This window comes from Carcharodon carcharias, chromosome 16 (genome assembly GCF_017639515.1).
Source record: "Carcharodon carcharias isolate sCarCar2 chromosome 16, sCarCar2.pri, whole genome shotgun sequence".
NCBI lineage: Eukaryota > Metazoa > Chordata > Chondrichthyes > Lamniformes > Lamnidae > Carcharodon > Carcharodon carcharias.
The window spans coordinates 60,303,429-60,319,434 of NC_054482.1; the positions used below are offsets into that span (position 1 = coordinate 60,303,429).

At 42.7% G+C, this 16,006-nt stretch overlaps 1 protein-coding gene across 1 annotated transcript in view; it reads right to left on the reverse strand.

Moving 5' to 3' along the window:
- Positions 1 to 16,006, reverse strand: part of zranb2 (zinc finger, RAN-binding domain containing 2) — a 49,211-nt gene that overhangs the window by 16,134 nt on the left and 17,071 nt on the right. The window contains exons 5-6 of the mRNA XM_041207960.1: positions 10,677 to 10,753; positions 4,216 to 4,347 (exon numbers count right to left, since the gene is read on the reverse strand). Of these exons, the coding sequence (XP_041063894.1) occupies positions 4,216 to 4,347; positions 10,677 to 10,753 (209 nt within the window). The remainder of the gene's footprint in view (positions 1 to 4,215; positions 4,348 to 10,676; positions 10,754 to 16,006) is intronic.

The following is a 16,006-nucleotide window of genomic DNA, read 5'->3' on the forward strand; positions in this document are numbered from 1 at the left end:
GGGTTTTTATCTTTAAGGCGGGTAACGGGAATCAGGAAAATTCCCCACTCAGGCTGGCTGCCTTGAGGGAAAGTGTCCACAAGGACAGGATTTGCATTGTGGGGGCGTGGGTGCAGGCTGCATTCGGGTCAGCTGGCTTGGGAAAGGGCCTGGAGGCAGCCAAGGACTGCCAGTTGCTAAAGCCAGTTGTTTAAAAGGCCCAAGTTGGTCCCAGTTATAATGAAAAAATTAAGGCCGTCTAACCCCATATGCCTCATCCGTGCCAAGGTATGCCCCCATTCGCCCTCTGTGGCTCCTCATGCCAAATTATGCCCTCCACCCACCCCCTATGGTCACCCTCATGTCAAGCTATGGGCAAGGAAGTTATTCACCCATTACAGACTAAATAGAACCAATGAAACCTATAGTGACAATAGGATGTATAACACCAGTCATTCATTGATAAATTGCCACTTACTTAAAAAAAAAACCTTTTTTTTAAAAAAAACTACAGGCCAATAAAAGTATCATCAAAACCCTTTAAAGTATCAATAGCTGAAACTGCAAGTATTTAAAGCCTCCTCATCTTGCATAAATAAACATTGTGCAATTGACAGAAAAGATCAGAGAGGCAGAGCTGTTGATCAAACAATATTTTCCCTGGGGTTAAGACGCTTCAGTACACTAATGGATTTCTGGGGTCTCAGCCCAGAATGCACAATGAGCAAAGGACATGGAGAGAGGGAACACTGCATGATGCACTCTACCAAGTTGCAGCCAGACTCCTCAATGGTCTCTGACAGTGACAGACGGCTGTCTGGTAGGCCACCCAATGTATCAAGTATCCTCATTAATATTCTCCTGTATGCTGTCCCATAAAAGTCATCATTTGTACCCCTTGTAGCAGAAGCTGTCTATGACATCATCATCTTGGAAGCTGGCACACAGAACACCCTTGCCCCTTGGACTGTTGCAACCCACTTGTGCCCCATTACTCAACTTGTGTAGGTCCTAATTCTATACTAGATTCTTAAGATATGTGTAGTGCCAGTATCTGAGATGGTGCCTGTGCATATTAAATCAAGTGATGGTGCTTCTTCAGTGCTGTGGGATTGGTCTCTCTCTCACTCTTCCTCCTGGGAGCGACAGGGCTCAGCAGGCAGCTGTTCTGGGAAGTCTAAAAGCACAGAATCAGAATTGGGTATGTCAGGGTGCGGTGGGGTGATGGTCACAGCATCAGCAACTTGTACATCATGCCAGATAGCAACAGGAGAGTGATCAGGTGGAGGTGGGGGTGGGGGAGAGAGAGAGAGAGTGTTGAGAAAGGATAAGGCACAAACATACTGTCATCCCAGGATGCAAAGAACCATCACCTCCATACGGCCCAGGTGTAGGCATCCTTGTACCTCGCCAGGTCTGTTCTGCTCCCTTCTATTATGTGCAATCTTTACAAGAGAGAGCTCAGAATGTTAGATTCTGTTGCATTGTATTTGGGTAATGTGCCAGCCATAGCTGGATAGCTGGAGGTGTGTGGAAGCAGCATTAGGTAGGACCGAAGTTTGCATTATTGATTGTATACGAGGGTAAGGTAGAGTATCTGAATGACAAGGTGCCATCAAGTTTGCGTGCTACCTACCTCAACTGCAGGCACTGCAAGCACGAACCATGACCCATATACCTGAAAATGGGGCATGACCCATTTTAGCTCTAGATCCCTATTACTACAGCATCAAGGGAAATTTTCATTATCTTGGCTTTCCACAGACACTAACTGAACAAAACTTCCACTTTAACAACAACTCATATTTATATGGCACCTTTAACGTAATGAAATGTCCCAAGGCACTTCACAGGAGCGTTATAAATCAAAGCATTGTGTCGAGTCACATAAGGAGATATGAGGTCAGATGACTGAAAGCTTGGTTTTAAGTGTCTTAAAGGAGGACAGTGAGGTATAGAGGTGCAGGGAGGGAACTCTGGAGCTTGGGGCTTAGGCAACTGAAGGCATGACTGACGATTGTGGAGCAATTATAAGTGGGAATGCACAAAAGGCCAGAATTAGAGGAGTGTAAATATCTGGAGGGTTGTAGGGCTGGAGGAGATGAGAGAGATAGGGAGGGGCAAGGTCATGGAGGGATTTGAAAATAAGGATAGGATTTTAAAGTCAAGACATTGCTTGACTGGGAGGCAATATAGGCCAGCGAGCATAGCGGGGGATAGCGGAATGGAACTTGCAGACATGGGCAATAGAATTTTGGATGACCTCAAATTTACAGAGGCTAAAATGTGGGAATCCAGTCAGAAATGCATTGGAATAGTGGAGTCTTGAGGTAACAAAGGTGTAGATGAGCAACAAATGAGCTAAGATGGGCGAGGTTGAATGATATTTCAGAGGTGGAAATAGGTGGTCTTTTGTATGAGTATGAAGTTGGAAGTTCATCTCAGGATCAATTGCAACACCAAAATTGCAAACAGACTGGCTTAATCTCAAAGTACTGCCAGGGAGAGGGATGAAGCCAGTAGTTAGGGAACAGTTTGCAGAAGGGACTGAAAACAATGGCTTCAGGCTTTACAATATTTAACTGAAGGAAATTCCTATTCATCCAGCACTAGATGTTGGATAAGTAGTCTGATAATTTAGCAACATGGAGAAATTGAGAGAGGTGGTGATGAGGTAGAGTTGGGTTACCTAACACTGAGCTTTCCGATGATGCTGCCAAAGGAATGCATGTAGATGAGAAATAGGAGAGGGACAGCAGAGGGCAAGAGTTCAAGAGCAGGAAGAGAAGTCACTGTAAGCGATTCTCTAAGAGGAATTTAAATGCAAGTACAAGGAACAGTGCCTCTGTTCAAATATAAAATCCTATACAATTCATTTATTTTTTCCCCTCAAACTCTAAAGTGATATTTATAAGCAGTATCAAGTACATCCATTTGAGAGAAACAGGCCTGAAAGTATGACATAGGAAAAAGAAAACAACTCCGCAGACTGACTAACATTTGCAAAAACAGAATACTTAGAACGGGCTGAACAGCCTGGAATTAATCTGTTGCAGATCAAACATTATGGATCAAGGGTTATCCATGGAATGAACATGGCATGAAAATATCCTTAGCCTTATATAACTCCAGCGCATTGAACATATGGTTCCTTATGCAGCTGCCAAATGAGTTTTAGAAGACCAACAGGAATAAAACAAAAAATGCAGTAGTTAATATCCACCATGACTTTTTCCTGATCCCAAAAGTTCCCTGTTAACTTATCGCAACTTTATTACCTTGACTGAAATACTGACTTTTATTATATTTCCAAGGATGAACATTCATCAAATCTCAGATCTTCTCCCTTCCCCCTTCATCCCAAACTGTTTCAAACAAAAAGGCCAGCAATGTTTATAAGATTATAACTACAGGCAAAATATTGCCGTCAGCATGCGGGGGCAGGCTCAAGACACTGATTTGTAAAATTATGCGCGATGATGTCAGGCGTGCGCCCCTACGTCACTGCGTGTCATTTTGATCGGCGGGCACACACTGGAGGCGGGCTGCGCACCCACCGAACTGTCAACGGCTTATTAAGGTCATTGAAAAAGCAATTAGAGTTGTTAACAACGCTGCCCATCTAACCCTAAGGTTATCGGGCAAGCGAAGAGCCCAAGAGGCCTTTGCATTTTTCAGGAAACCTCATCCACGGGCGGGATGAGGTTTCCTGAAGGTTTTATAAAATAATTAATTAAATTTTGCAAAATTCACAAACATGTCTCAGTTCCTGTGATACTGTCACATGATGGGGCATAATTAAATAATTTTTCACTTCATTAAAATGTTTTATCACCACCTTAATCTCCGAGGCAGCTCCGTGCCTCAGGGAGGTTGCTGCACTCTTTCGCCCGCATGCGTAAAAGAGCGCAAACCCCGGCTCTCCCTCCTCCACCCCCACCTGCTCAGGTAGCACCAGCCACACGTTATGCTGGGCTGGCCTTAATTGGCCCGCCTGCATAAAACGGCGGCGCCCAGCTGATTGTGGACGGCGATCGGCTCTGTGCCCAACCCCACCCAGCTCGCCCAACATAGGTAAGATTCAATCCTACCTTAAAGCTTAAATGTAGCAGTATCTTTTTTGCACTAATACTCAAGGTTAAGGACATTGTCAAAGCAAAAACCATTTTCTTAATGCAACTGTTATGCAATGAGAAATATGTACAGTTATTAGCTTAAAAACAGAATAGGGCTCACGTCCAGTTTGTATTTGGACAGATCTCCATCCTCATCATCATCCTCTTCATCTTTTTCACTTTCAATCTCTTCTTGTAGGATAGTTTTGGGTCCAACTGGCTTTCCACGGAATTTTTTCTTTTTCCTTCCAAACTAGTTTTGAAAAAAAGGATAATATTTTTAACTTTTCCAAAACGTGGCGTTTAATTAGAATTTTCCAGTACATTACAACTGGATCAATTAAAAGCTATTTTGAAACTGCAGAATGTGCAAAATTTTGCTTAGAGAATATGAGTAGCTAGGGGTTAAATTAAAAAGTAACCTCAAAGGTAATCACCTCTGGATTATTAGCTGAGCCATGAGAAAATTGGAATAGGGTAAATAAGATGAGAGTTAAATGTATATCTCAAAGATTGGTGAGTGAAAAATGGGTTTTGATTCATGGGGTCTGTGGCCAGTATTGGGGAAAGTGGGAGCTGTACCATTGGGATGGTCATCACCTAAACCGTGCTGGGACCAAGTGTTCAGGTGAGTCGTAAAACTGGGGCAGTATAGAGGGCTTTAAACGAAATAGTGGAAGTGATGGATCAGGCAAGAAAAGATGCGATAAATTAAAGAGAGAGAGGACAAGGCAAGAGAGCAAGATAGCAATAAGGGAATTGGTAACTTGTGTGCAGCAGGAAGGGATCAAGCATACAAACTTAAGACTACGCCAGCGGATAGGGCTAGAGGTTGTGAAATTAAATAAAGAAGGCACTATCTGAATGCAAACAACATTCCCAACAAGATGGATGAATTGACAGCACAAGTAAACAGGTATGATTTAATTGCCATTATGGAGATGTGGCTGCAGAGTGAGCAAGGTTAGGAACTGAATGTTCAAGGGTATTCGACATTTAGGAAGGATAGACAGAAAGGAACAGGAAGTGGGGTTGCACTGTTAATAAAGGATGCGATCAGTGCATTACTGAGAGAGGATCTTAGGCCAGAAGATCAGAATGTAGAATCAGTTTGGGTGGAGCTAAGAAATAACAAACATTGGTAGTTGTTGTTTATATGGCACTAAACAGTAGCGGTAATGTAGGGCGCAGTATAAATCAGGAAATTAGAGGTACTGTATTACAAGAGTAATACAGTAATCATGGCAAACTTCAATCCACATATAGACTGGGTAAACCTAATTAGCACTAATGCTGTGGAGAACAAATTCTTGGAATGCTTACAAAATGTTTTTCTAGAACAATAGGTTGAGTAACAATCTAGGGGACAGGCTATTTTAGATCGGTATTGTGCAATGAGAATGGACCAATTACTAATCTTGTTGTAAAGGAGCCTCTTGAGAAGAGTGACCATAATATGATGGAATTTTACATTAAGTTTGAAAGTGATGTAGTTCAAACCAAAACTAGGGTCTTAAGTCTGAACAGAAACTATGACGGTATGAAAGGCAAATTGGCTGGGTAGATTGGGAAAGTACATTAAAGGGTATGACAGTGTATAGGCAATGGCTAGCATTTAAAGAATTCATAGTTTACAGCTAATTTACAGTCTTTTGAGGCATAAAACGCCAGCAGGAAAGATGATCCAACCATGAATAACAAGAGAAGTTAAAGATTGTATTGGATCAAAGGAAGAGGCTTAAAGTTGCCACTTCACTCTCCATAGCCAAATCCTTCTCTAATTTCAATGTCATTTTAGAATGCAAGAAAATCAATTTTTTCTTCTATGATACACACCCCCTTAAACTCCCTTTTCCATCACTTTCTTCCCATCTTGTTTCAAATAGCAAATGTAAGAAACTCAGGGGTTTATTCATCTCAAAAGATCTCTGGTGCTTCTTTAAGCACTGCCTCCACCTGTCCTTCATGTCACTGCAACTTCTCTTTAATCTTTCTTCCCTACTACACCCCCTCCCCACCTCCTGACAGCTCTTCTGAGACCAACATCATGCCTCCATCATTCTTGTTCTCAATTTTCACCCCACCAAGCTTCCGCATTCAAAGGATCGTCCTCCACTGTTTCCACCAACTCCACCATGATGCCACCACCAAACACGTCTTCCCTTCACCTCCCGTGGGCACTCTGCAGGGACCGTTCCCTCCAGGACACCTTGGTCCACTCCTCCGTCACTCCCAACACCTCATCCTCCTCCCACGGCACCTTCTCATGCAATCGCAGGAGGTGCAACACCTGCCCCTTTACCTCCTCCCTCCTCACCGTCCAAGGGTCCAAACACTCCTTTTAAGTGAAGCAGCACTTCACTTGCACTTCCCTCAATTTAGTCTACTGCATTCGCTGCTCCCAATGCGGCTTCCTCTACACGAGACCAAATGCAAACTGGGTGACTGCTTTTTGGAACACCTTCGGTCTGTCCGCAAGCTTGATCAGGACCTGCCTGTTGCTTGCCATTTCAACACACCATCCTGCTCACATGCCCACACGTCCGTCCTTGGCCTGCTACAATGTTCCAATGAAGCCCAACAAAAACTGGAAGAACACCTCATCTTACAATTAGGCACTTTACAGCATTCCGGTCTTAACATTGAATTCAACAACTTCAGACCATCTTCACACCCTTTTTAACCACCTTTTTCAATATTCATTTCCATTTTTAAATTTTTATCCACTTATTTTTATTTATTTTCATTTTTATTCATTGTTTTATCCCCACCTTTCATCCTATTTTCAATCTTTTCCCCCCACAAGGGCCATCTGTCACTTGTTCATGTTGTTCTTTCCGGAGTGATTACCCTTGTCCTGCTATTAATCACATTCTGATTTCTGACAATGTCATTATCAGCACCTTCTTCAGCCTGTACCACAACCCTTTTGTCCATGACATCTCTGGTAATCTCTGCTTTGCCCCCACCTATCCTTCTATCCAGCTTCACCTGCTCCACCCTCCACCGCCCCCCCGCCAAACAGTATAAATTTCATCACATTTTTACTTCTCTTTAGCTCTGAAGTGTCGTCATCCGGACTCAAAATGTTTTTCTCTCCACAGATGCTGTTAGACCTGAGCTTTTCCAGCATTTTGGTTTTTTTTCATCCTGCCTCCTTGATCCTCCCAACGATTCAATTATTTTCCTGGCTTCAATATTTTTTGACACTGTTAATGACTCCCTTGCAATAGGTCTTTAGGGCATGTAATATCCAAACTCAAAGCACACCTGGCCAATGGCCTCTCACAAATTGATTACATTGTCAGGCAAGCAATATTCTTTTAAATTATTTTTGGATGAGTACACTGGCAAGGCAACTTTGATTGACAAGCCTTGTTTGCCCTGAACATATTGTTTATAGCTAATGGATTACTTTAGAGAGTCTGCAGAGTCAACCACACAGTCTAGGCTACTTGCACATAGCCCAGACTGAGTGATAGTGGCAGGTTCTCTTTCTTAGAGATGCAGGTATGAACCAGTTGGTTGTCATGATAGTTAACCAGCTTTCACAGTTACCTGTCTCTTTGTCTCAGTTATTAACATAGATTATAAATAGCTAAGGCCTCAGCACAGATCCTTGCAACACTCCACCAGTTACAGCTTGCTGACTTCAAAATGTTCCATTTATCCTTACAATTTACTTCCCGTCGATGAATCAATTCCCTATTCGTGCTAATATATTACCCAGACTCCATAAGCCTTTTTCTTGCATATTAAGCTTTTGTGTGGCATCTTCTGAATGCCTTTCGGATCCTGTTATCTGTCCCACTAGTTACATCCGAAAAAAAATCTAATAAATTTGCCAAAAATGATTCCTCTTTCGTATTGACTTTGTTTGATCAAAGTATGATCTGCAAAGTGCATTAAGACGTCCCTAATAGATTTCAGCATTTTCCCCAAAGACCTCTGGCAGGCTAATTGGCCTGCAAGTCCTCCCCATCCTTTCTTCAATAACTGTTACATTTACTAAATTCCAATATGCTGGTTTATTCTAGAAGGAGGAACTTTGGAAAATCATAACCAATGCATCTACTATCTGGGAGGTAGGCCACCATGTCCTGGGGATTTCTTTGAATTTTAGTCCCTTGGTTTTCTCCAATAATTTTTCTCCGCTGATATTAATTAACTCAGTTTTCTCACTCTTATTAGTGGTATGTAATTTGTATCTTCTACTGTGAAGGCGGACACAATTTTTCAATGTCTCCACCATTTTCCCATTTCCCCCATGATAATTTCTCCTGTCTTTACTTCTAAAGCTAAGAGACAAAGCTATTTTTGCTACTGTCTATTTTCTATGCTTGTAAAAACTTTTACAATTTGTTTTCATATCCCTGGTTATCTTACTCTCCTATTCCGTCTTTCCCTTTTTAATCGACATTTTGGTGGCCCTTTGCTAATTTCTACAGCACTCCCAATTTTCAGGCTTACTACTATTCTTTGGATCATTACATGTCTCTTCTTACATACAATGCTATCCTTAATTCCGTAGTAAGCCAGGAATGGATCACACTTGCTGAGTTTTTGTTTTTTAATGGAATATATTTCTGTTGAACAATTTGAATTGTTTCTTTAAATGTTTCTCACAGTTTAATTATTGCCATACATTTTAGTCTATTTACCTAATCAACCTTAGCCAGCTCTCTCTCATACCTATGTAACTGGCTTTTAAGATTCTTGTTTGGGGCTGGAGTATAATGCTTTCAAACTTAACAATGAGGTTGGAGAAAGGCAGAATGATATGGGTCGCAAGTGAGATGTGTAAAAGATTGAAGTAGCTACATCTGTGCTTGAGACATCAGAGACAATAAGGCTAGGAGATAGGGAAATTAAGGGGGAACAGGGATGAAGGAGCTGGCTATTTATATTATGAATTCATCATTTTTCTTCTTTTTTAAAAACAAGCAAATAGAAAACGTATTTGTACAATATTGTCCAGTCACAAATAAGATGGTACTGTTTTGGATCAAAACCATTCTTAAGGAACAGCAACATACATCAATATAAATTTATTCACAGGCAGCATTATTGGGTACTACAGAGTGCACTTTTCTTGTAAAACTTCTTTCAAATGTTATAAACCAATATATTTACAGTTAAGCAAAATTAAGAGTATATTAACAATGCTTCAATTTGTCTGCAGTGTCTTCAGAAACAGCTCGTGGTTAAACACCACTATAGCTGCGAACTCTTGCATTAGTGCAGAGGTTACCAAATGTTTTTTTTGCCAAGTCCCCCCTTGGAGATTTAATTCCATTCATATCCCCCTTTTTTTTAAATGGAGCAGTCTTCTGTAAACCCCAGTAGATTAGAAGAGTTAAATTCCATTGGTTTCACAAACTGGGGAAAAAAAATTGACAAAAGTTCAAAATGGTCAACATGCCTTCAGTCATGTATGAATTGCATGCCTCAAAGATCTTGACTTTTGTTAATGAAATCAGATGGCAATACAAATGCTTTTAACTAACTGATCAGCCTTGCATAACTAGATGGCGCTACATTAGAATGTGTGGGAACTCACTGCACAGCAGGCGACGATTCAGCCTGCTGTGACTGCACTGGCTCTTTGAAAGGTAGTCCTTAGTTTCACATCCTCATTTTTTTTGCATTAACCCTTTAAGTTCCTCATCCTCAAGTACCTGTTCAAATCCCATTTAAAATTTATGGAATCAACTACCACCACCTTTTCAGGTACACTGCTTCCCATCCTGATATTTTTTTTCCACTCAGTTATCTTCTAGGTTTTTGCTAATAGTTTATTAGATCTATGACCTCTGCTTATTGACCCACTTGGCAGGAGGGATAATTTTCCTCTAATTACCCTATCAAAACCTCTCATTATCTTGAAAATCTGTATTCAGTCACTTTTTAATCTTCTCTGCTCAAAGAAGAACAGTCCTAATTTTTTCACTCTCTCCTCACAACTCATCTCTGATAAAATCCTGGTAAATCTGCACTGCACCCAAGGCCTTTACATCATTCCTTAAGCGAGCTGTCCAGAATTCTCCACAATACTTCAACTGAGGCCTAAGCAGCGATTTGGACTTAAGGATTCTTTCTCATTAAACACTAATCATATACTATGCATCAGAAACAGCTCCAATAAGTCCCCCACCCATTTCTGGGAGTAGGAAAATCTGTGCTGAAGTTACTTTCATAATTCACCTCCTCAAAGCTATTCAAGGCTGCACCAGTGGCTCTCATCATGGGCCAGTATCCTCCCACACAACTGTACCCACACACAGACAACCTCAGCCCCACTAGTTTGCGGATTGCTCTGTTAAAGCAGAACAGCGATTCTTATTAGAGCTCAAAACTTCTGATATATAAACATGCAAAATTCCTCCAAATCGACTATCCCTGCCTCATATTAAAATAAAGGCACCCTATTGCTAATTCTAAACAAGACTTTTCTTTAGAAAGAGGCCCACTCTTGGTCTGCAAGCAACATTACTGTACAAGAACAAGGGCATTACATCAATTTATGTTTTACATAATATTGTTTCCTAAATGTCTCCCTTATTTAAACTTCTAAAATCTTACCTCATCATATTCATCATCAGATTCTTCACGCTCAATGTATTCTACATTTTCTCTTTCATTAAATCCACCTCCATATCCTGTCAGAAGTGAAATGATAATGCAATCATTTAAAAAAATTCTGATCAATGTAGTTCATGGATTAAGAAAATGTCACAAGAACTGCATTCCAAATATTGTGTGGTTTATTAGATCATGCATATCCTGCCTATTTTTAGAAAATGTAACCATGAAATTCCATGAAATTTATGAATCAACTATGCATTAACACAAGAATCAAACTCTAAATTGTTTAAATTTTCAGACTGCAAAGTGAAGTCGAGGCCACAGCCAGATCAGTTATGATCTTATTGAATGGTGGAGCAGGCTCAAAGGGCTGAATGGCCTACTCCTGCTCCTAGGTCATATGTTTCTATATAAAATCATGTAACAAATACAGATCAAGTTACAAGATAAAATTTTTCAGTGTAAATCTAATTTTGATTACTTTTACATTGCATTTTCAATAATACTTACAATACTTAGTAACTAATTACAGCCATTGCGAAGTAAACAAAGGCAAAGCTGCTACAAAGCAAACATGCTAACTGGCCCAGAATTAGAAGGATTACACCACATTTGACATCAATATTGCATAAATTATCCCTAGTGGACAGAGGTGGATCTAATTGTCCAGGGTTGAAAATATTTGAATTTTATTTTTAAAAAGTCCCTTTCACCCCTCCCATCCAGGCCTCCTTAACATGAGTGGCCATAAGGCGGCTCACACCCAACAAAACATTTAAGGATTTGTGCACTTAAGTGCCTTTGTATAGTGTCTTCGATTAGGAAGGAGCACTACAGAGCACAGTTGGTTCCAATGCAATAAAAGACTGATGGGAATGGAAGTTTCCTTTTTCTGTATCTGTAAGCATCCTACTTGAAACTAATTTTGAAGAGTTCAACCCAGTTCTCAATAAGTACATACCCAAAGCAAAACACTGAATTCACAGTCAGGGTTAAGGAAAGTTAAAATGAATTTGATGAGAAAAAGAAAAAGGTTTGCACCAATCTAGTAAGGAGAGCTTTTCTGATGTTAGAGCAGGACGGGGAGCTTAACTCTGCACCCTGGCAGTGCTATGCATCTTAATGGAATATCCAGTATTGAAACAGTACCTACAGGAGAGGGTATTCCAGACCCAAGTACCAAAATACTGATCACTGCAAAAATTTTCCAAATACAAGTTAACACGCTGGTTGTACATGACTAAAACATACCAGGACAGTCCGTCTCTTCTTCCCTCCCTCCACACCAAAACCAAGCACATAATGTGCATGTATTTTCTCTGACTAGCCCCAAATCTGTTCTCTTTTCTGCTTGGACTGTCCCCACCTGCTCTTACTACATTCATTCCAACAAAAGTCCCCCTCTGATATGTTCTTCAATGCACTATTCTTTCTGTCCTGATTCATTCCCCATAAACTATTCTTGCCATGGACTTAGCTCCTGTTCTTCCCAATTTGCGCTGATTTGTATTTCTTACTTCGTTATTATCTCGTTCTTCTGTTTTTCAACCAGTAAACTGGAAAAAAAATCTTGTCAGTGCCGTTCACTTATTTTTAATGAGAAAGCAGCACTCAAACCCTTTCCAAATCATAAGGCCCACTAAATTCATAAGGACAAGTTAACAGCTTATAAAACATGAGAAAATATGCCACTAGGTCATCACGGACTAGATGATCACATCTGCACTGTAGGCTATTTCGACACTTCCTGCAGCATCACAACATCAGAAGCAAATCAAGTCAATAGCACTTAAGCCAAACTTTCACATTCGCACTGGAAACACAAGATCCACATTCTACACATCCACAAAGAATATCAACAGGGCTTCACATTGCTACACTGCATGTGAAATATTCTACATAGTACAGAAGTTACATAGAATTAACACAGAAACAAGCCATGTGGCCCAACTGATTTATGCTCCATGCAAGCCATCTCCCACCTTACTTCATCTCATCTTATCAACATATCCTTCTATTTCTTTCTCCCTCGGGCATTTATCAAGCTTTCTCTTGAATGCATCTATGTTATTTGTCTCATCAACTCAGATAATGAGTTGCACATTCTCATCAATCTCTCAGTAAAGAAGCTTCTCCTGAATTCCTTTTGGGTCTATTAGTGACCATTTTCTATTTACGACCTCTAGTTTGACTGGCCTACAAGTGGAAATATCTTCTCCATAATAAAAACAGAATTACCTGGAAAAACTCAGCAGGTCTGGCAGCATCGGCAGAGAAGAAGAGTTGACGTTTCGAGTCTTCATGACCCTTCCACAGAAATGAGCAAATATAAGGAGATGGGGTGAAATATAAGCTGGTTTAAGGTTGGGGGGAGGTGGGGGGAATGGGGGGAAGAGAAGTTGGCAGGGGGGGTGGTGTGGTTGTAGGGACAAGCAAGCAGTGTTGGAGCAGATAATCAAAAGATGTCACAGACAAAAGAACACAGAGGTGTGGAAGGTAGTGATATTATCTAAACGAATGTGCTAATTAAGAATGGATGGTAGGGCACTCAAGGTACAGCTCTAGTGGTAGTGGGGTGGAAAGACTAGCAGGGCATAGAAGATTTAAAAATAATGGAAATAGGTGGGAAAAGAGAAATCTATATAAATTATTAGAAAAAAACAAAAGGAAGGGGGAAGAAACAAAGGGGGTGGGGATGGAGGAGGGAGTTCAAGATCTAAAGTTGTTGAATTCAATATTCAGTCCGGAAGGCTGTAAAGTGCCTAGTCGGAAGATGAGGTGCCGTTCCTCCAGTTTGCGTTGGGCTTCACTGGAACAATGCAGCAAGCCAAGGACAGACATGTGGGCAAGAGAGCAGGGTGGAGTGTTAAAATGGCAAGCGACAGGGAGGTTTGGGTCATTCTTGTGGACAGACCGCAGGTGTTCTGCAAAGCGGTCGCCCAGTTTACGTTTGGTCTCTCCAATGTGGAGAAGACCACATTGGGAGCAACGAATGCAGTAGATTAAGTTAGGGGAAATGCAAGTGAAATGCTGCTTCACTTGAAAGGAGTGTTTGGGCCCTTGGACGGTGGGGAGAGAGGAAGTGAAGGGGCAGGTGTTGCATCTTTTGCGTGGGCATGGGGAGGTGCCATAGGTGGGGGTTGAGGAGTAGGGGGTGATGGAGGAGTGGACCAGGGTGTCCCGGAGGGAACGATCCCTACTGAATGCCGCCGGGGGTGGGTGTGAAGGGAAGATGTGATTGGTGGTGGCAACATGCTGGAGTTGGCGGAGGATGATCCTTTGAATGCGGAGGCTGGTGGGGTGATAAGTGAGGACAAGGGGGACCCCATCATGTTTCTGAGAGGGAGGAGAAGGCATGAGGGCAGATGCGCAGGAGATGGGCCGGACACGGTTGAGGGCCCTGTCAACCACAGTGGGTGGAAAACCTCGGTTAAGGAAGGAGGAGGACAGGTCAGAGGAACTGTTTTTGAAGGTAGCATCATCGGAACAGATGCGACTGAGGCGAAGGAACTGAGAGAATGGGATGGAGTCCTTACAAGAAGCGGGGTGTGAGGAGCTGTAGTCGAGATAGCTGTGGGAGTCGGTAGGCTTGTAATGGACATTGGTGGACAGTCTATCACCAGAGATTGAGACAGAGGGGTCAAGGAAGGGAAGGGAAGTGTCAGAGATGGACCATGTGAAAATGATGGAGGGGTGGAGATTGGAAGCAAAATCAATAAATTTTTCCAAGTCCCGACGAGAGCATGAAGCAGCACCGAAGTAATCATCGATGTACCGGAGAAAGGAGTTGTGGAAAAGGGCCGGAGTAGGACTGGAACAAGGAATGTTCCACATACCCCATAAAGAGACAGGCATAGCTGGGGTCCATGCGGGTACCCATAGCCACACCTTTTATTTGGAGGAAGTGAGAGGAGTTAAAGGGGAAATTGTTCAGTGTGAGAACAAGTTCAGCTAGATGGAGGAGAGTAGTGGTGGATGGGGATTGTTCGGGCCTCTGTTCGAGGAAGAAGCTAAGGGCCCTCAGACCATCCTGGTGAGGGATGGAGGTGTAGATGGATTGGACATCCATGGTGAAGAGGAAGCAGTTGGGGCCAGGGAACTGGAAATTGTTGATGTGACGTAAGGTGTGAGAGGAATCACGGATGTAGGTGGGAAGGGACTGGACAAGGGGAGAGAGAAGGGAGTCAAGATAATGAGAAACGAGTTCCGTGGGGCAGAAGCAGGCTGACACAATCGGTCTACTGGGACAGTTCTGTTTGTGGATTTTGGGTAGGAGGTAGAAGCGGGCCGTCCGAGGTTGGGCGACTATCAGGTTGGAAGCTGTGGGAGGAAGATCTCCAGAGGAGATGAGGTCTGTGACAGTCCTGGAAACAATGGCTTGATGGGTGGTGCTGTTGTTGTCTGGCGCACTGACCTCTAACTCGCAGACACTTCCTCCTACCTCTCCCTGGACCATGACCCCACCACTGAACATCAAGCCATTGTTTCCAGCACTGTCACTGACCTCATCTCCTCAACCGTGCCCGGCCCATCTCCCGCGCATCCGCCCACACGCCTTCTCCTCCGTCCCAGAAACATGATAGGGTCCCCCTTGTCCTCAATTATCACACCAGCCTCCGCATTCAAAGGATCATCCTCCGCCATTTCCACCAACTCCAGCATGATACCACCACCAAACACATCTTCCCTTCACCCCCCCCGGTGGCATTCCGTAGGGATCGTTCCCTCCGGGACACCCTGGTCCACTCCTCCATCACCCCCTACTCCTTAACCCCCACCTATGGCACCTCCCCATGCCCAAGCAAAAGATGCAACACCTGCCCCTTCACTTCCTCTCTCCTCACTGTCCAAGGGCCCAAACACTCCTTTCAAGTGAAGCAGCATTTCATTTGCATTTCCCCCAACTTAGTCTACTGCATTCGTTGCTCCCAATGCGGTCTCCTCTACATTGGAGACACCAAACGGAAACTGGGCGACCGCTTTGCAGAACACCTGCGGTCTGTCCGCAAGAATGACCCAAACCTCCCTGTCGCTTGCCATTTTAACACTCCACCCTGCTCTCTTGCCCACATGTCTGTCCTTGGCTTGCTGCATTGTTCCAGTGAAGCCCAACCCAAACTGGAGGAACAGTACCTCATCTTCCGGACTGAATAGTGAATTCAACAACTTTAGATCTTGAACTCCCTCCTCCACCTCCACCCCCAACCCCCACCCCCTTTCTGTTTCTTCCCCCTTCCTTTTGTTTTTTCCAATAATTTATATAGATTTCTCTTTTCCCACCTATTTCCATTATTTTTAAATCTTTTATGCCCCGCTAGTCTTTCCAC